General features: G+C 36.5%; 6 protein-coding genes across 10 annotated transcripts; 3 read left to right on the plus strand and 3 right to left on the minus strand.

Annotated features, from left to right (window-relative positions):
- Positions 1–2,517: 2,517 nt before the first annotated feature.
- On the minus strand, positions 2,518–4,939 carry LOC108605713 (lipoamide acyltransferase component of branched-chain alpha-keto acid dehydrogenase complex, mitochondrial). Its single transcript, XM_017995507.2, has 5 exons — positions 4,833–4,939; positions 4,670–4,767; positions 3,595–4,248; positions 3,123–3,521; positions 2,518–3,062 (listed from the first exon to the last, which is right to left on the minus strand). Exons 2-5 carry the CDS (start codon positions 4,745–4,747, stop codon positions 2,829–2,831), a joined length of 1,365 nt encoding a protein of 454 aa, XP_017850996.1. The 5' UTR covers positions 4,748–4,767; positions 4,833–4,939; the 3' UTR covers positions 2,518–2,828.
- A 283-nt stretch (positions 4,940–5,222) lies between these two features.
- Positions 5,223–6,112, plus strand: LOC108607084 (translation machinery-associated protein 16 homolog). The gene is made up of 3 exons (XM_017997706.1): positions 5,223–5,283; positions 5,344–5,716; positions 5,775–6,112. The coding sequence occupies exons 1-3, from the start codon at positions 5,281–5,283 to the stop codon at positions 5,945–5,947; spliced, it is 549 nt and encodes a 182-aa protein (XP_017853195.1). The 5' UTR covers positions 5,223–5,280; the 3' UTR covers positions 5,948–6,112.
- Positions 6,113–6,232: 120 nt separating this feature from the next.
- LOC108607087 (cytochrome c oxidase copper chaperone) lies at positions 6,233–6,775 on the plus strand. The gene is made up of 2 exons (XM_017997710.2): positions 6,233–6,541; positions 6,601–6,775. Exons 1-2 carry the CDS (start codon positions 6,414–6,416, stop codon positions 6,683–6,685), a joined length of 213 nt encoding a protein of 70 aa, XP_017853199.1. The 5' UTR covers positions 6,233–6,413; the 3' UTR covers positions 6,686–6,775.
- LOC108607085 (microsomal glutathione S-transferase 1) lies at positions 6,730–7,893 on the minus strand. Of its 2 annotated transcripts, XM_017997707.1 has the most exons (4): positions 7,596–7,893; positions 7,507–7,542; positions 7,329–7,408; positions 6,730–7,082 (listed from the first exon to the last, which is right to left on the minus strand). In XM_017997707.1, exons 1-4 carry the CDS (start codon positions 7,722–7,724, stop codon positions 6,830–6,832), a joined length of 498 nt encoding a protein of 165 aa, XP_017853196.1. In that variant the 5' UTR covers positions 7,725–7,893; the 3' UTR covers positions 6,730–6,829. The 2 variants fall into 2 exon arrangements, with proteins under 2 accessions (XP_017853196.1, XP_017853197.1); XM_017997708.2 differs by lacking the exon at positions 7,507–7,542 and having other exon boundaries at positions 6,830–7,082; positions 7,596–7,883.
- A 68-nt stretch (positions 7,894–7,961) lies between these two features.
- Positions 7,962–9,192, minus strand: LOC108607086 (microsomal glutathione S-transferase 1). The gene is made up of 2 exons (XM_017997709.2): positions 8,945–9,192; positions 7,962–8,239 (listed from the first exon to the last, which is right to left on the minus strand). Exons 1-2 carry the CDS (start codon positions 9,169–9,171, stop codon positions 7,987–7,989), a joined length of 480 nt encoding a protein of 159 aa, XP_017853198.1. The 5' UTR covers positions 9,172–9,192; the 3' UTR covers positions 7,962–7,986.
- A 4,371-nt stretch (positions 9,193–13,563) lies between these two features.
- LOC108607146 (lipid storage droplets surface-binding protein 2) lies at positions 13,564–17,094 on the plus strand. Of its 4 annotated transcripts, XM_017997789.2 has the most exons (5): positions 13,564–14,048; positions 15,066–15,503; positions 16,004–16,054; positions 16,360–16,538; positions 16,646–16,875. In XM_017997789.2, the coding sequence occupies exons 1-5, from the start codon at positions 13,865–13,867 to the stop codon at positions 16,775–16,777; spliced, it is 984 nt and encodes a 327-aa protein (XP_017853278.1). In that variant the 5' UTR covers positions 13,564–13,864; the 3' UTR covers positions 16,778–16,875. The 4 variants fall into 4 exon arrangements, with proteins under 4 accessions (XP_017853278.1, XP_017853280.1, XP_017853277.1 ...); XM_017997788.2 differs by lacking the exon at positions 16,360–16,538 and having other exon boundaries at positions 13,569–14,048; positions 16,646–17,094; XM_017997791.2 differs by lacking the exons at positions 16,004–16,054; positions 16,360–16,538; positions 16,646–16,875 and adding an exon at positions 15,558–15,586 and having other exon boundaries at positions 13,565–14,048.
- The last annotated feature ends 1,551 nt before the right edge of the window (positions 17,095–18,645 follow it).

An 18,645-nucleotide genomic window follows, 5' to 3' on the forward strand; every position in this document is an offset into this window, starting at 1 on the left:
TATACGTTCCCAGCTAGCATACATATGTAAATATGTATGTAGTAAAAAAAATCAATAAAAGGCTCGTCCAATTGCATTGCGTTATGCTTTATGTTGTCCAAAAGACAAGGACACATCGAGGTTAGCTTTAGCTAAGCTAAGCTAAGCGTATAAGAGCGCAAGCGAAATCGAAAGAGCAACATCAAAAGCCAAGCCAGCAAGCAAACGAACGAGCGAGCAACATCATCAAGGCCACAAAATGTGCTGCTATTTTCAAAAGCTAACAATGCTTATCAAATACACACACACACATACAATGCATATATAAACAAAAGCAGCAGCAAATTTAATTAATGACTAAGTGGACTACAAACGTTAAAAATTCATACGCAAATTACTATAAAGCAACAACTACGCTCAAAACTGTGCTACAAAAACAACAACGTTTGCCTTCCAAAAACTGTAGCCAAAAATATGAAAACAACAACAAGCCGAGCTGTGCCCTGAGGTGAGCTTGTGGCTTGTGGTGAGGGTGAGGTGAGTTTAGCTGAGCCGAGATGAAGTTGACAAGGCTAAACAGCAGCAGAGCACCGAAATGTACAATGGACTACACACACACACAAACACACAAGCATATACATACATATATGTATATACATAAGTACGCAGCGGACAAACGCGTACGCAACAAGGTCACTGGAAAAATCGTTAAGCAGCAGCAGCAAATACAACAACAACAACAAGAGCAACGAAACTGTCGATACTTTTGGGACTGAACGCGTGATATGGAACTGTGGTAAGCTTTGCTAATAAGTTAACAATATGTATGTATATACAGACAACAATTTATTTGCTAGCTGAGTGCTATCTAATGTGCATTTATTTAGCGTTAAATTAATTTTATTATTTATATCAGGCAATTAAGCGCAAACTGCTTTTATACTAAGTTAGTATTAATTTAGTGTAATATAGAATTTTTATTTTTATTAAGCTTTTGGTAATATTTTTCAATCGTTTTGCAGCCACTGTGCAAGCTACAAACGTTTATTATCTTGAAAATGCTTGACGAAAATAATCAAACAGCAAAAAAAAACGGTAAATTTCAGCAGCAGCAGAGCGCTGTTGCGTCGTGTCACGTCACGCTTACAACTCCATTCTGTCGCTCTCTCTCTCTCTCTCCCTCTTTACGCACATAAATACATACAAATGCTCAATTAGTGAATTGCATACAAATATACACACACACACAAAAAAAAAACAGTAATGTTCGTATAACTTACTTACCAAATTAAGTTATTTACAGCTGTTGTTTTATTTTAATAAATTTTATTATTGTTATTGCTGTTGACGTTCACGTGTAGTGCGTCAACTGATTTAGTTAAATTGTTGCGCTGCATTGAACTTTAAAAAATCAAAAACCTCAAAAAAATATATTTTACTATTATTTACACACACGCTCGCGTCAGCTTTTTGTTTGTTTTCATCGATGTTAATGTATATTTCAATTTATTAACTTATTTGTTCAACTTTTGTAGCGCTGTCCGTTGTGCAAACTTCTTCGCTGCGCGCTCTGTTGTAACTGTTTGAGCAATTCATCCAAATAGATCCTACAAATTCCAACTGGCAGGCACGCTTGACAGTTGCTACAAGTGCGAGCGAGAGGCAAACAGCTAAACATTCCCAGGCACAGTGGGCAACACTGCAATGTGGTGAAAATGTATGGCTAGTGTTGAAATTTGTATGCGCGCGCACTGCCCAACGAATGTGAGTTTCCAATTCCTTTACACATTCATTGTGGCTACGGCTGGAAAGCTCTTTGGAGTTATTTCCAGGCCGCACTTGTTGGATTCTTCTTGCGTGTAGAGCGCATGTCAACATTGGTGCCCAGCCACGTGCGTTCCAAGGCAATGAGAATACTCACCACCAAGGCTCCCCTTGCACTGCAATCTGAAGCCTTTGTGGCCACAGAAACCGTTAAATTGAGTTAAACAACACGCGCAAAATTAAGCTAATGGATTTATTTAGCGCAACAGCTACAAAATACATGCGTATTATACATCAAAACCTTTTGCTTGATTAAATCACTCACTAAAAAAATGGTGGCGGATTTATTATTTTTAATTAAAGCTATGAGTTTATTGAATCCTATATAATTTGAAATTGTAGAAATTTCGTAAGACTTCTTACTATTCAATTTAAAATTTTGCATACATTTAAATAGAATACTGAATTTTACAAAATATGTAACATAAAATATTCCATAACTGGAAATCTACAATAAATTGTATTAGATTAATATTTAAGCCAAATAGAAAAGGTTTAAATTCATTCTTTTCGCAACAGCTTTTGTATTGTTCCATTTCATGTATATATAGCTTTCTCTTTCTTTCTTTCTTCTCTCCCTTTCGTTTTAAAGCTTACGTTTAGATATACAACAATTCATAATTTACTTTAACCATCGTATGTTTTTTATTTGACAATCATATATACAAAATATATATATTATTTTTTAAAAATATGCAGTGAATACAGTTGAACTGTAAACAGCATTATAAAATATATACCACATGTATAATCATAATTTGTTTATAAATGCAATCAACAAAGTGCAAACAATAAAAGGAAGCTTGAGGGTAGGGGATCTGTTTGGCCAGCCAAGTACACCAGAGCTTAAAGCTAAATGTGACGACAGCATAAATCCTTGAGTCTGTCGTCAATCTATAAATGCACAATTCTGGTTGAGGGGAAACGGCGGCGTCTGGGCTGACCAAGCAATAAATTTTTTTAGTTTTTGTTTTTTTGTAAATAAATGCAACAGTAAAGCCTCGTTATGTTAGCTGCTCGGCTGCTTAGTGCAGCAGGAAGAGCGCTGGCTGCTCCAGATGCTGTTTCCAGACGTTGGAGAAACTGGCCATGGTAACGCCATCGATGACACGATGATCAGCAGACCAGCTCACACTCATAATATGCGCCTTGATCAGCTCATCCTTGTCATTGAAGCGTGGCACAGGCTTGGTGCGTCCCATGGCACCAATAGCCACCTGCGGCGCCATAATGCAAGGATGCGTATAAGTGCCACCCACCTGCAATGCAAGCATAATATTAATAAGAATTTTAAATTCAATTCAAGCCAAAGGCCTTACTATGCCTATATTGGAAAGGGAGAAGGTGCCGTCCGCAAAGTCTGCGGGCGTCAAGGTGCCTTTGCGTCCACGCTCCACCAGCGCCTGCAGATCCTTGGCAATTTGTATGATATTCTTCGACTGACAATTCTTCACATTTGGCACCACCAGTCCCTGAGGTGTGTCTATGGCCACGCTAATATTGTGTGCACCCTTATAGATCAAAGATTCGCTCGCCAAGTCCAAAGTGCTGTTGACTATGGGAAATTTGCTCAGGGCAATGCTGGCGGCCTTAATGCAGAATGGCATAAATGTAAGCTTGGGTACGCCTTGCTCTTGGGCAGCTGCTTGCAGTTTAGTGCGGAACTTCATTAGCTCGGACATGTCTATCTCATCGCTGTAGGCAAAGTGCGGAATTTTCTGTGAGCATAAAGACAAAGCATGTTAATAAACAATAATATACAACAATAATTTAATTTAGTTTAATGCTTACCAAAGACTCTGTCATAGCCTTGAGCATGGACTTGCGCACACCCTTGAGCACCTCTACACGATCAGCGGCAGTGGGAGCAGCAGGCGCTGCTGCAGTTGTTGGCTGCTTGACCACATTGCTGGGATGCGGCACATTGGTGCCAGCTGGTACTTGGCCCAAGTACTCCAAGATGTCACCTTTCAATACGCGTCCATTTCTGCCCGTGGAAGGCACCTGCGTCAGGTCCAGATTATGCTCCTTCGCTAGGCGCCTAACTGCAGGCGTTGCTGGCGTTATAAGACGTCCATTTGTAGGTGCTGCTGCCGCCTGGCTGCTCGCTGGCGACTTTTCATCATCTGAACTATCACTGCTGCTGCTGCTATCTTCATCGCCCTCCTCATCTTCAACTTCAAATTCCAGCAAAGGTTTGCCCACCAGCGCTAGCTCATCAATGGTGTGAAAGATTTTGGTTATTTTGCCATCATAGCGACTGGTGATGGTCACCGAAGCCTTGTCCGATTGCACCTCGCAGAGATTGTCAAACTGTTCCACTTTGTCGCCCACTTTGACAAACCATTCCTTGACAGTTACTTCACGAATGCCCTCACCAATGTCGCTCAGATTAAAGTTAACCTTCTTCTCCAGTGTGGGTGTCCAGTGCAAACAACGCGTAAGCTGTAAGTTTTAAAATTTTATATTATATATCATTTGAAATTCATTACAAGCAACATTGCTACGCAATTTAAAAACAAATAATTTAATATTCTTACGTTGAGACCTATTAATTCCTTAATAACTTTTTAAATTAAATTTGTGATCATTTTAAAAACGCAAATATAGCAAAATTATTTGAGTTCCCGTGCCAAACAAACAAACACAACATGCGCGCTCTCTCTTTCTTACACACCTGTTGCTAGCAACACAAACATACCACACATGCATAGCTAAGATATTGCCTTCTCGCTTGCACTCACTTTGCGCACTTGCGATTACATAATATAATTCCTAAAGAACTTTACAACGCTGTTGCTTATGTTAGTCGTATTAACTTTTAGCTTGTTTTTTTTTTTAATTTAAATTAATTTCATTTACTTACACTGCTTGCTGGCAGTTGGCGACAGTTCTTTAGCAACCAAAGCGTGTTGGCATTTCGTAGCAAATGTGCTGTGGCCATAGTTTACAGTTAGATATTGCCTGTCAAATATTATTTAATATGCAATAGTCCAATGTCAATTGATTTTGAGTGTGTATATTAATACCTTGTTGTTTAATGTTGCTAAAAATCTATACGCCAACGCGTTGTTAGACCCCCAAACGACCGCCTTTATCAAAGCGATTGCAATTAGAGTTTGTTTTTTGTTTTTGTATTTGCCAGCTGTTAGACAGGTGGTGTGATCAGTTACACTAGCGCCATCTCTTGACAAAAAAAAAAAAAACGATCAACGATAAGCTGCGATTGTTATGTCTTAGCAATAGTTTGCATAAAATAGCTAAAGCCGTAACTTTACTTGAAAATATATCAAAATAGTTTTATTTTTTTAAACCAATTTTTACGTTAAGTCTTCATTCTGACTTTTTAAATTTCTATAACGGACTTGTAGACAGTTAATGGCAACTCTGCCTGACAGAGCAGCAACTCTAACATATGCTGATAACATTATGCTATCTTAACAGCTGTTCAAAACAAAAACAACGTGGTCGGCGAAAATGGTAAGTTGCTGGCTAAATGTTTACGGTTTTTTTTTATATTTATAAACAATTTAATTGCAGACGAATTTGCGCAAAGAACTAGAGAAATGCAAGCATCCCAACAGTCGCAAAACCAAGGCGCTGGGCAAGAAGGCACGCCGCCAGAACAACAAACACAAAGGGCGCCTTGGACATGCGATCAAGAGTAACATTATGGGTGAGAAACTAAGCTGGTTCCTGGGTCAAATAGAGGAGGGACGGACTACACCGCTTACACCACAAGAGTTCGAGGATATGATAACGTTATATCTGCAGCGTTTTGATGAGGAACTGGCGCAAATAGCGCTAAAACAGTCCATAGGCAAGAATCGCGCTAACCAGCATGCGGCGCGTCAGGATGTTATTAAAATAACGTTGGAAAGAGAACGCAATGAATATGAAAGCGGTGGCATGGGTAAATTGCTTAGTTTATAATACAAAGATCAATTTTTAACTGTTTATATGCTTAACAGAAATACTTAATCTTTGCGATGCGGAGAAGCTTAAAATGTTATTTGATTGGGATGGTAGTGCCCTGAGTGTGCAGCATTTAAAATTGGATTTGGTGTCACAGAATATGTTGCGGCGTCTCAAGCAGCAGCCAACAACAAGCAGCAAGGCAGCAGAGGAAATGGAAACAGCATAAAGTTCAAATTATATGAAATAAATATGGTTAACATAAAGTAAGTTTAAATATTATTTTTCCAACTATCGAGATTGCAATCTATCGACTGTTAACTGAACAGCTGTGCTTTTAATCAACGCTGCTCGTAGTAATACAAAATAAAGCTAGAAATCGGCTAAACTAAAATCTAATAATGTTTGACATAGAAAAACGGCGAGATGATAGCTTTTTATTATACCTAAGGTTTTGGACTAGGGTAATTCTAGCCAAAAACTGGCTTATTAGGCAGTACTGACTGTTAACAGCAAGCATGCGTTTATATAAATGTGTGTGTGTGAACTTGAAATTGTGCCGATAAATACATAGAATATTTGTGGTGAAATATCAAACAATTTAAAGCTTGATAAACTATATTACATAAACAAAACTGCAGAGCAGAAACAAATAAATTTAAATCACAGCTAGTCAAAAAATATAAACAAATACAATGGGCAGCAATACATCAAAGGCGGTAGTAGAGACTGCAGCAATTCCAACTACAGGCGCTGGCGGTGAGAAACCCAAATGCAAAGCCTGCTGCGCTTGTCCCGAGACCAAGCGTGTACGTGATGCATGGTAAGATGACGCAACATGTTTTTAGCAACTAGAAACTAATTATTTACTTATTGCTGCAGCATCGTGGAGAACGGCGAGGAAAACTGCACGGCGCTCATTGAGGCGCATAAGAAATGCATGCGCGAAGCGGGCTTTCAAATCTAAAGGACCCAAGCAGCTGCTCCATCAGCAATTTAGTCACATGTTGCTTATATTATAGTTATTTTTTTTGTGTTTGTTTACTATCTCAAAGCTAATTATAGTTAATTTAAAGCCAAAATCGTGTATTTAAAATCTGTAAACTACTTATTAGATGAAACTAAGCGTGCGTAAGGCAACTACGGCGGCCATATAGAACGTAATCAGCATCATGGTGGCAAAGGCTATAATACGCGCAGGCTGCGGAACTGGATAAACAGCATAGACCAGCGTATGTAGTATGCGTGCTACGGCTGCCACACGGAACAGATTGCATGCCACTGCTTCAGTTGGATTTGTGCAGATATATATCAAGGACATGATAAAGTACGGCAGTATGTTCTCCATATCATTGCGATGCGCTCTGCAAGCAAATGGAAATGATTGTGAATACAAGATGATAGATATAATTCAATTTCTTGAATGAGCTCATTCATCTAGTCATTTTTTAGACAGTCGTTCATTGTTCTTCAACAGTTTAGTGCAGTATGATTAAGCAAACCTGTTAAGCAGCTATATTTTATAATTGTATAAGCATCTGCATTGCTGCTGAACAATGGACATATTGATTGACCAGTTGGTTAATTTAAGTTATTCTATGCAAACTAACCTGCGCACACGCTCGACATGTGGATCATCAAACTGCACTTCGATGTTCTTGAAAAACAAATCCTCCTCATTGGGAAATATCTGCAATATGTGTATATGTGGCATAAGCTTTAGTGTTCTGTCTACTATATACACATGTGTATGCATGCTATGGTCATGATTTAATGAGTCCTTTTTACCTTGCGTCGCAATGCCAGCGGCAGTAAACCAAGCAGCTGTGGAATTTGTCGTGTTTATGCGTTTTCAATGAATTTTAAGCACAATTTACCTTGTAGCGAAAACGTTGCAACGCTGTCAGCAGCGACATTAAAAGCATTTTCACCACCAGCACTGTGGCCCAAAATATATAGCAACAGAATACAGGATTCTCTAGTGTAAGTAGCTCCTGGTTCAACATCTTGCTATGCGTGTGTGCCTCTAAAGCGAACTTGTGCAAATGAAACTTGGACTCCAATTAAGCAAGCAGACAACAAAACAACATTTGTTTATAACTACTGCTAGCGACTACTTTGCCGTCAAACTGGCCAAACTGGTTACACATAAAAAAATTTTATAGCAGCGGCTAAGACTAGGTAACTTGGGCGCACGTTAAGAATATTAAGTGCGTGCTTCTACTAAAAAAAAAATATTTTTGGTTTTGCATTTTGCTTCTTTCTTCTCTAGATGTACTTGGCAACGCAAATCATCACATAGATCGCCTCAAAGATCACAATGCCAAAGTTGATAAAGAAGCAGATGGCACGGATTGGCTGCGGCAACGGAATCACAGCATAGACTATAGTATGCAACAGCCTTGCCGCAGCCCCAATGCGTATCAGCAACGAGGCAGTCAATGCGTGAGGTCCGCATGCCACATAAGCCAGAGATACCAGCATGAAGGGCAATATGTTCTCCAGATCGTTGCGATGGGCGCTATAAAATTCAATTTAAATATTAATTAAATCATTTAAGTGAGCAAGACTAAAAGAAAATAGTTGCTTAAAATTTTTAATTTTTTGTTAACATGTAGTAGTAGAATTTGTGCTATTTTGCAATTGTTACTTTTGTTTTGTTAATTATTGATTACTTATAATTTGTAAGTTTTTAAACGATTTTAAAGCAGAATTTATTTTATTTGTAGCTGAATTATGTTAAAAACAAGTCAAAAATAAATGCTATATTTTTAAAATATTTAGTTTTTATTGATGACCAAGTGTTGTTATTTAAATTTGCAAACAATTTTTAAACACGCCCAAATTGTATCAGTTTTAATCGAACTATGATTAAAATCTTATAGAAATTGGGCAGATTTGAAAAGATTTTATATCTTACAAATTCAATAAATAAAATCAAAGCTCAACATTTTTATTCCGAAAAGAAAAGAGCATACAAGCGCTATTTATTCATATTGATTTTTTAAATTCAATAAATAAAGTTCCTTATATTCTCATACTGTTGTAAAGAAAAGAACAAATATGCCGCTTTTATTTATATTGATTTTTTTTTTAAAGAATGCAAGTTGCTTACTTGAATTATTTTTGACATTTGACAATATTTTTTGATGAAAATAAAATAAATATATATTTTTATAATTGAATTTAAATTGTTTTTAGCATAATCATTCAATTAAATACCCACCGTCTAACGCGCTCCACATTTTGATCATGGAATCGCACCTCGGTGGTGCGCATCATGCGTAAATCCTCGGGATTGGCAACCGTTTTGGTTTTCATCCGTTGACGAGCCGTCAGCAAGGACATTAGCAACATTTTCAATATCAACAAACTGCTCCAGAACATATAGCAACAAAAAACAGGATTCGATTTGCTCAGCAATGAAGCGACTGCCACCGTATCGTTATTCATGTTATACAAGCGATATCCTAGCACAGACTGTACAAAACACACAACAAGGTCCTTCGATTCTAGCGGAACGCAGCAAGAAGACAGCTGCTAAAATTCACACTACTGACCTGGTCTAATACAGATATTAATTGTACATAAGTTTATTAATTATTTACTAGTAGGCTGTACTCGCTAAGAGCCCCCGTTATAAAATGGAAACTAATAAGGATCAGCTGTCCACATGTCGTCGCTTCTTTAGCTCATGTCTTAAGCACATTAAATTGGTTCGCATTAAAAATTTTTGCAGTGACAGGCATCCGAAAATAAAATATCAAGGTCAAGTTTTGGCAAACAACATCGAATATATGTATAAACATATTTACACACATATAAAAAAATAAATAAACAAACAAAAAAATCTATAGATTAACATAATAGCGTATATCATATATTCAAATAGAAACGGAAGCGGCAGAATAAAAGCTAAAATATTCAGACAATCTGCACTTAAGCTGCAAATAAAAGCAATTCAAAAGTGAGGTTAGAGACAGCATTTGGCACTACTATTTGCATTTAAAATGTTGTACACTTAAAACTTCAAAGATTCTAGAAAAAGTATACTTAAAAAATTATGTAGTTTAGTACGTAAAAATTAAAGAAAACTTCATGTGAGGTTAGGCACGAATTAACAATATTCGTAGTGCTTTATTATTATTCGTATTTTATAACTTAAACATTGTTGATTTAACATAAAACTATAAAGCAAGCAGAGATTGTAGCTTTAAAGCTTAAACAATATATATATAGTTATAAACAAAATTGCAGTGAGCAAAACTTTATCAACTAGCAATTAAATTTCAGCGTAATCTTAGGCGAGGGTAAAGCATAATCTCAAAGTCCAGCTCAGTCGGCAATAAATCGAAGATTCTCGCCGCATACATATGTATATTATATAGTATAAATATATATATTTTTTTAAGTACACCTGTACTTGGCAGAGTTTAGGCAAGGCGCTGGTCTTCAGTTCCACAATGCTTTTATTTATTTTCTAAATTTAGTCAAAGAGTATAAAAAAAATGAAAAGAATTTAAAAACAATTTTGTTGGCTGCCCAAATATGAAACTTGCGTTGGCTCTTTGCACAAGAAATTTACTCGCCCCAAGCAGCAGCAGCAGCAGCAGCAAAAGAAGAAGAAGGAGAGGGAGCAGCAGCAGTGGGGGGAAGAGAAGAGAGCAAGAGCGAGCGTCATTAGCAGCGATGAGACTACGACAGCCAAGCGACAAGACACGTCGTGTGTTCAAAGTCCAAAGTGTCTGGTTTACTTTATTTTCTTGGTTATTTTTTGTTTTCTTGTGGCTTTTGGACTTGCTACTCTTGTGGTCTGCCTTATGACGAATTTCGTTTAACAGCCTAGACAGCTGTCAAACAGACTACAGGGCATAAAAGATACAAATGTAGCTTAAAGATACATTTTTATATACGCAGAACATGCAATATGCAAAATTGATGCATGTTCTTGAAGCTAAGCTCAGTGCCTTAATTAGCTGCTCATACATTAGCTCATTAGAAAAGTCTTGAGTTTATTTTAAGCCCAATCACCAATACGACAACTCCACAGAGCTGTAAAAAAAAAAAAAAAAAAACCCTACAAAGACTCATTCAACTTAAGCATGAAAGTACAAGTACAAAGTCCGAATTTGTCATTATGTTAAAATTGAGTTTGCTTGATTACACGCTGAAAAGTTTTTATTAGATAGTAGTAGGTGCAAAGTATATATATAGCTATCGTATACATTTATATATAGACATACATATATTTTCCGTATAATTTATGGCTTTGCACATTTTGATAATGAGCAGCAAAGCTTAAAGCTTAGAGTTTATGCATAGAAAATAAATCAAAATAGATTATTATTAGTAGCTGCTTATATCGTATATAGTACATATAGTAGGTGATAAGCTAGCCATGTCATGTCAATAGCCGACAAGGCGTTGTTGTTAAAGATATAAAGCATTAAGTTAAGATACAAGCGCATTAGCATTAATATTTTATAACTAAATGAGTTTCGGATGTGTATCAAAGCAGCAAGACTAATTTCTTTGTTAATACTTTAGTCAGATCTTATCACAATTGCCATTTACAACTGTCGAGAGTCTAGCGTTTCGACTTTGCACAGTTTCTAAGAAAATGAATTGTTTGAAAACAGTTTCTACATCATTTGCTAGTAACTGTAACCGCTGTAAACATAATAATCTGCCAACAATAGTCTCAAGTGATTTACAACATACTAAAAATTGGAACGCAGTAATGTAACTGAGATTACAGCGGCTCAAAGTCGACTAAAAGTCGCCAGCCATATAGGTAGTATATACATATGTATTATCGAAATTCCTGCATATTACTTTTTATGATATAGAGTAATCTTTTGGCCAAGCTCTGATAACTCAAATGGCTTTACAACTCAACGACACATATACTATACATATATTTATATTTATATTTATCAGAGAGTGTGACGACAAACGTCTTGAACTTTGTAGCAATCTTTGATATTTGTTCAGTTAATTGGGGGTGGGTGGCCAGCGTTTTATTAAAGCGACCACGCATTTAGTGGATGATTGGACTCTCGGCACTTGTCTGGATTTTGGGCACTTATCAACTGTGACTGTGACTCTGTCAGCTACAGACCCCAGACAGTATTACAGACATTAAAAAGCCTTGATTTTTATACACTATCATAAAAAATGGGCACGACGCATTTCAGGGGCATAAATAAAACGCTTAAAACAATGATTTTTGTAATTTAAAGCAAGTAACGAAATTTCTAGGGATTTTTAGCAGCTACAGAAATATTGAAAACAGACTTGCGTATAGAAAAAATATTAAAATATAATAACTCTGCACGTATTAATTAATCATAACTTTACAGCTTGTTTAATATTTTATTTAACATGAGAGAACTCTTTATATTTAATATATGCATGCAGATAAATATTTATATTACTTATATATAAGGTAAATAAGGCCGATAACTTAAGTCTAAAGGCAAGTTCACATGAATTCCCAATTTATAATGAACTAATAAAATATTATAATACTAAAAACCCATTGCTATTGGCATCGAAATACCCACAAAAGTTATTTACCATTTAATATAAACTTGTAGCTAGTATAAATATCAATCATTCGTTTGTTATTTAGTCAGCAGCTTGGCGTTGGACTTTGACACAGCGCTGGGGCATTACATAGAATCAAGTAAACATTACGTAGCTATAGATACGTAACTATAGATACGTAGCTATATACAAATATATATATTATATATTATATATATATATAGATTTCATTGGAAGTGTGGCGCCATCAATAAATGACAACGACGTGCCTCTGTTGACACGATCCTGACTTATCTCTTAAGCTAGACAGAGCAGCAGGCACTCTAGGACACTGGGGGTCAAAGGTCTTCCCGTTGCTATTGATAAGCACAGCATTATTATATTTAATAATACAAAATCTTTTGTACTTTTATTTTTTGAAGCTACATGACATAGCATGTCTGATAATCTAGTTGTCAAGCATTATTTTTTTTTTTCATTGTTGTATTAATTGAATTTTGTTTTTTGTGCTTCGGCAATTATGCAAATGTCAATTGAAATTGAAATTGCAGTCGCAGTTGGGAATCTGCTGCGTTGCTTCAAGCCTATTGAAAATGCAAATAAATATTTAATTTGATTATACCAATTTCGAAACGTCATATATACACTCATGTTGAAATTAAATTCAAGTCCAAAGTAACAATGCGACACTTATTAAATCATAAACAACCATAACAATAACAGTGCATTGAAGCTGTATGCGCAGAAGTCAAAAGAATTGTCTAGATATAAAAAGAATTGCTGTGAGAAAAGCAAAGAAATTTATGCAAAAGTGTGAAAAAATTCCTAAAGCTATATACTTTTTTTATTTGTGAAATAATTGGAATAATTGTATGTGTGTTACATTTTTTTTATTATGCCCAATTGTTTGCTTACAGAGTTTTTCTAACATACGCTTTAACGTTTTTGTGTTTTTTTTTTGTTTTTGTATTATTTATTTAACCAAACATGCAAATCTTTTGAGTTTGAACCCCATTTGCATTTACTTTTAAGCCTCACTGTCCGCCCCACTGGAATTGTCGCCTAGCACGTGATAGTAAATACTTAGCACTATGTAATAGTAATATGTAAATAGTTTAGCTTTATCTCTCGTTTTTGTAATGAGCATGCGGCATTATGATGTGAAAAGCTAAACAACGCTTTCAGCCATTGTATGTGCCCTTATGCCTTACCAAACAGCTGAGTTTATCAGTTGCCTGCGCATGCGCTTCGGTGCTGCTGGGTTCGGGCCGGCCAGCCCTCATAATAAACCAGCTGCGCAGCCAGCGAACAAGTCAGAAGCGCGTTGAGTGTCGTAGCGAGTAGACGTCTGTCGTTGGAGCAAATAGAGTGTGTGCCAAAAAAATAAAACATAAGAAAGAGAAGAGAGCGAGACAGAGCGTTTGTTAATATTTGTACGCATACACACACACATATTATATATTTTTTTCTTGAGTGCCACATAAAGTATAAACGTCAAAAGTGCGGTGCGAAGCGAAAGAAAAGCATAAAATAAAAACTAAAGCAGCATTTAAAAAGTGAAAAGCAAGCACGCAAGAGAACAGACAGTCAAACAAACATGGCCAGTGTGGAGCAGCAAAACGGCAATAGTAAACCAAATAATAGCGTGCAAGAATCAACAGAGCCGCCCAAGGATGCCAAGGATCTGTTGCCGCATCTAGAGTCGCTGGAGCGCATTATCAAATTGCCTGTGGTGAATGCGGCTTGGGATAAATCACAGGATGTCTATGGCAAAGTGAAGGGTAAGCCGAAAAAGAAAAAAAAAACTGCACTCTTAACATGTGCAAGCAGTGTGTGTGTGAGTGTGTGCATTTATGTGCATGTGTGAGTAGTGCAGTCGGCGCCATTTGTCGCCCGCCTGGGCAGGGGAGCATTGAACTCGTTGCGCTGCTTGCAGTTAGCGCTGACTGCGCTGCAGTTAGCGGCGGCAAGACAACAGAAAAAAAAATAAGAAACCGTTGATTTTCATGCAGAGAGCACACGCTGTCTAGCAGCGCCATTTTGGAGTGCAAAAGCCAGCGCGAATTCGCCGCAAAAGTTGAGCTTGTAAAAAAATATTTTATTAATTGTTTGCCAATTAAATTCAATTGACAGCAGCAGCAGCAACAAGAACAACAGCAGCCATGACCTGCCGTTATAAGAAGTCGAACAGAACAGAACACACACACACTTATACACACACCTCTCGCAGCTTGTGACGCAGCGCAGTGCAAAGTACGAAAATTAAAATGTGAAATTTACATAACTTGCCAATGTGTGTGTGTTCGCATGTGTGTGTGTGTGTGGTTAGGTACACATTTGCCTATGAATAACTCAGCCAAAGTGCAAAATAATAGTCAGCGGCGCAGTCAATAGGGGGCGCTAGTGTTTGTCGCTGGAAAGAAGCTCAACAAGTGTAAACTTAGCTGCCGTAAATGAATCAACAAAAATGATTTATATGATTCGACTTTCGACTTGTTTGCGTTAGAATATGTACAATACACACATGTATATGACGCTGACTAAATAAGCGCAACTATCAAAGTCTAAATGCACATCCATACATCCATACATATTTTTTTGCCGGGGGACAGTCAACTGCGCAGTTGCTTATCAATTAGACAGAGGCGATAAGTGAGTGTGTGTGTGTGCTATAGCAGTTAGCTTTTGTAGAGTGTCGGCGGGAAGTGAGAGTGTGACTGTTATAATTGTATCTTGCTGGAATGTTCTTTTCTCATATGCCATCTCTTTTTCTCTCTCTATCTCTTTCTCTCCGTTAGGCAAGAATCGCGTCTTTAGCTGGGCTTTAAATGCCGCCGAAGATTGCGTTGCTCGCGCTGTGACCACCGCAGCGCCAATTGTGAATCGCTTGGATCGTCCCATTGCCTATGTGGATCAGACTTTGGTCAAGGGCATTGAGCAGCTGGAGGTGAAAGCGCCTATTATTAAGGATACGCCACAGGAGATTTATACACAGGCCAAGAACAAAGTTATCGATGTGGTGCAGCCGCACATTGAGCGTGTGGTGAAATTCAAGGCAGCGGGACAGCAGAAGGCAGCTTCGCTTAAGGATCTGGCCTGGCAGAAGGCCAACGAGGTCTTGGCCACACAGTACGGCAGTCTGGCGGTTAACGGCGTGGATACTACCACAGCTCTGGCCGAACGTCTGCTGGAATATTATTTCCCAAAGTGTGATTCCGATGTGGAGGAGGATAATGGTGAGTTTTGTACCCTTTATAATAAGATAAAATAAATTGCAAGGTTACTTACAGTTGTTGGTATTTGATAAATGGAATTGGTTAAGAAAGAGAAGCAATTCGAATAATTTAAACATTAACTATGAAAATAAATTTATGAAAAGACTGAAATACAAGCATATGAAATAAGTACAATTTTTTTGTTATTCAAAATTACATTTTTGTACATTTAAAAATATAATAAAAGCTCAAATATCTTTTTACATTTGAATTTATAAATATATTTTAAAAAGAAAAACCATAAAATGGTTGTACAAATCAGATCCACAAATCAAGTGCTCACTGTACCTCGCACATTTCGCATTCGCCAACATGTCATAAACTCTAGACCAGCTTTCTTTATTTTTTGGGCTGATTCCAAGAACAAAACACAAGAAACAGATCTGTTTGTTATTTTTTGTTTCTTTTTGTATAAACACAAGGTATCTAAATATAAATCGTAAATATTTTTAATTCCTCAGATGATAAACAAAATGCTGTCGTGCGAAATGGCAAAAGTGCTGAGAGTGACAGTAAGTTTTGTTTTCTTGTTCAATTTAATATCAGCATGTTACTAATACAACACCAAGTACACTAAATCTAACCTCAAAATTCAAAAAAATATTTACGATTAGTTTTGATGTTTAACAAAAAGTGATTTTTTAGTGAGGGTTACAAAAATTTAAGTTATTTGAACAAACTCCCCAATAATTCGCTCTTGTTGCTTTTCCTTTGCTAACCAAATGCATGTAGTATTGACTAATAACACTATTTCTCTTCTCTCTCTCTCTCTCTCTTTCATTTGCTGCACTTTTGCATATACTTTGTACACTTGTAGTTATTGTTATTGGGGAGCAGCAGCACGACTATGATCAGGAGCTTGACACTAGATTCTTAGTAGCCGCCTCAACGGTATTTCTATCCATGTCCCTGAAAATCATAACTGAAATTGTTGATTACGTTAGAAGAAATCCAGAGATCATAGGCATTATCGATAGGGAAATCAACAAATTAATGGTAAGCGTAAGGCATTAAAACACACACACAAAAGTAAAAGCAAATAATTGGCGATTGTGACAATTAATACTAATTAATATATATTTGTTTTTTATTTGTTATTGTAGTGCCAGTTCCCGCCAGCGAGGACCCTGTATTACACACAGTACAGACAGTCGGACGTCTATCCAACAAGATCTCGCGTCGCGTCTATAGAAATGTCTCCAGACAGATCAAGCAGGTGCAACAGGGCAACATAAACGACTATTTAAGCTCATTAATTGCGGCATTGAAGCTGCATCAGTACATCAACTTCATCAATTCATCCATGGGCACAAATGTGGAGCAGTCGACATTAGCGAGTGATAACCAAGCCAAGCCCAGCAATAGCAGCAACAATGTTAAAAGCAAAACAACAACGCCAGCCCCATCGCCAGCAGCTGCAGCGACTACAACAACAACAACTGCGTCCAGTGGCCAATAAGTTAACAACATGTATGCCAGCTGCAAACAATTTTTTTTAATAATATCTTTGGCAATTTTTTTTTTAATTTGTACAAAAAAAATAAGCGTGGCAAAGCTCTAAAAAAAAGAAAGTTATGTCGATTATATTTTTTTTTGCTTTTAGTCTGTAGTCCTCACACACACATACACACATACATTTGCAAAAAATTTTCTATTCATTCACACTGCCACACACACACATACACATACCTATATATTTAGCTATATAAGATGTAGTCGTACTAAGTTAAAAAAAAAAACAATTTTTTTTGCAAATTCTTTAGCTGTGCTAAATTTTATTAAACATAAACCTTTCCCCTCCTACAAAAACAAATGTGCCACGCCTACATTGCATGAGAAAACAATAACTAAACTACATATATATGCATATTATACATATATAAATATATATTAATATAAATTTGTAATATTAACCTAAAATTTAATCATAATGAATTATGCTTTAAAAATGGAAAAATATCTTTATTAATAAATCAAAAACAAAGAGTACTAATTACATGAATAATAAAACTGAAAAAAAACTACATATATAAGTGAAATTTTCATACACTTTATCATCCATACGTATCTTGGCCGGGCTTTAAATACAATTAGACATGCGGCATTACGTAGAACCCGATTCCACATTCAATTTTCCAATCACGTTATATATGATAACACTCCACTTCAAGGTTCCGCTAGAAAGTGCGGTTAGTAAGCAAGACACTTGAAGTGTACTTTGTTTTTATTATGTATTAACTATATACACGCATTTCTTATCAAAGTATACAAGTCATTTTATTTCTGTGTGTCTTGATGAAGTCTTTAATAAAGCACTTGTCAGGGAATTTCAACATAATAAAGATTATGCGAATCATTCATGAGAAATATGCTTGGGGGCACATTTATTAATTCTTAAATATGGAAAGTACATTTCCATAAATCTTAAATAAAATATTAGCATGTTAAACAATAATAAAGCCATGCATTAAATGAGATATTTTCCATTTATTTTATCTGCTATAATTTCTAGTTTTCGTATAATCTTTATGAGCAGCATTGTAAAATATATTATATATCTCTAATCTCTATGAGCAGCATATTGACCCCATTTATATGACAATTAATAGCATAGCTACATATTTTTTATGTTGAATTTTGTTGTTGTTGTCTTTATATAGGCTCGTGATTAAATTGCACGGTTCGATTGCGTTTTTTTTCTTATCAACTCAACTGGAACTGGAACTGTGTACTGGCAAATCACCTTAGGTATGATCTGTTTTTTTTTTTTTGTTTTTTTTTTCGTGTTAAACGTAGGGCCTATTTATAGCGTGGGGCCTTAGATAAGAACAAGGCAACGAGGCAAAGAAATGCGAAGAATTTGCAAGACATAACCACACATACTATGGGGCATACGTATACTATATATGGAGATGCAAAAGTTGATGATAATGATGGCGTTAATGGCGGCAAAAAGTAATTATGGGTTTCCTTTTCATTTCGCTTTCGCTCATTTGTATGCCCGACAGCCAAAAGGGTTCGTTTTAGGCCCCAGACATACTTGGGATACGCAGACAAAATTAAAAGACCAAGTCAGCAAGAAAGAGAGAGAGAGATGGATTGC

This window comes from Drosophila busckii, chromosome X (assembly GCF_011750605.1).
Source record: "Drosophila busckii strain San Diego stock center, stock number 13000-0081.31 chromosome X, ASM1175060v1, whole genome shotgun sequence".
Lineage (NCBI taxonomy): Eukaryota > Metazoa > Arthropoda > Insecta > Diptera > Drosophilidae > Drosophila > Drosophila busckii.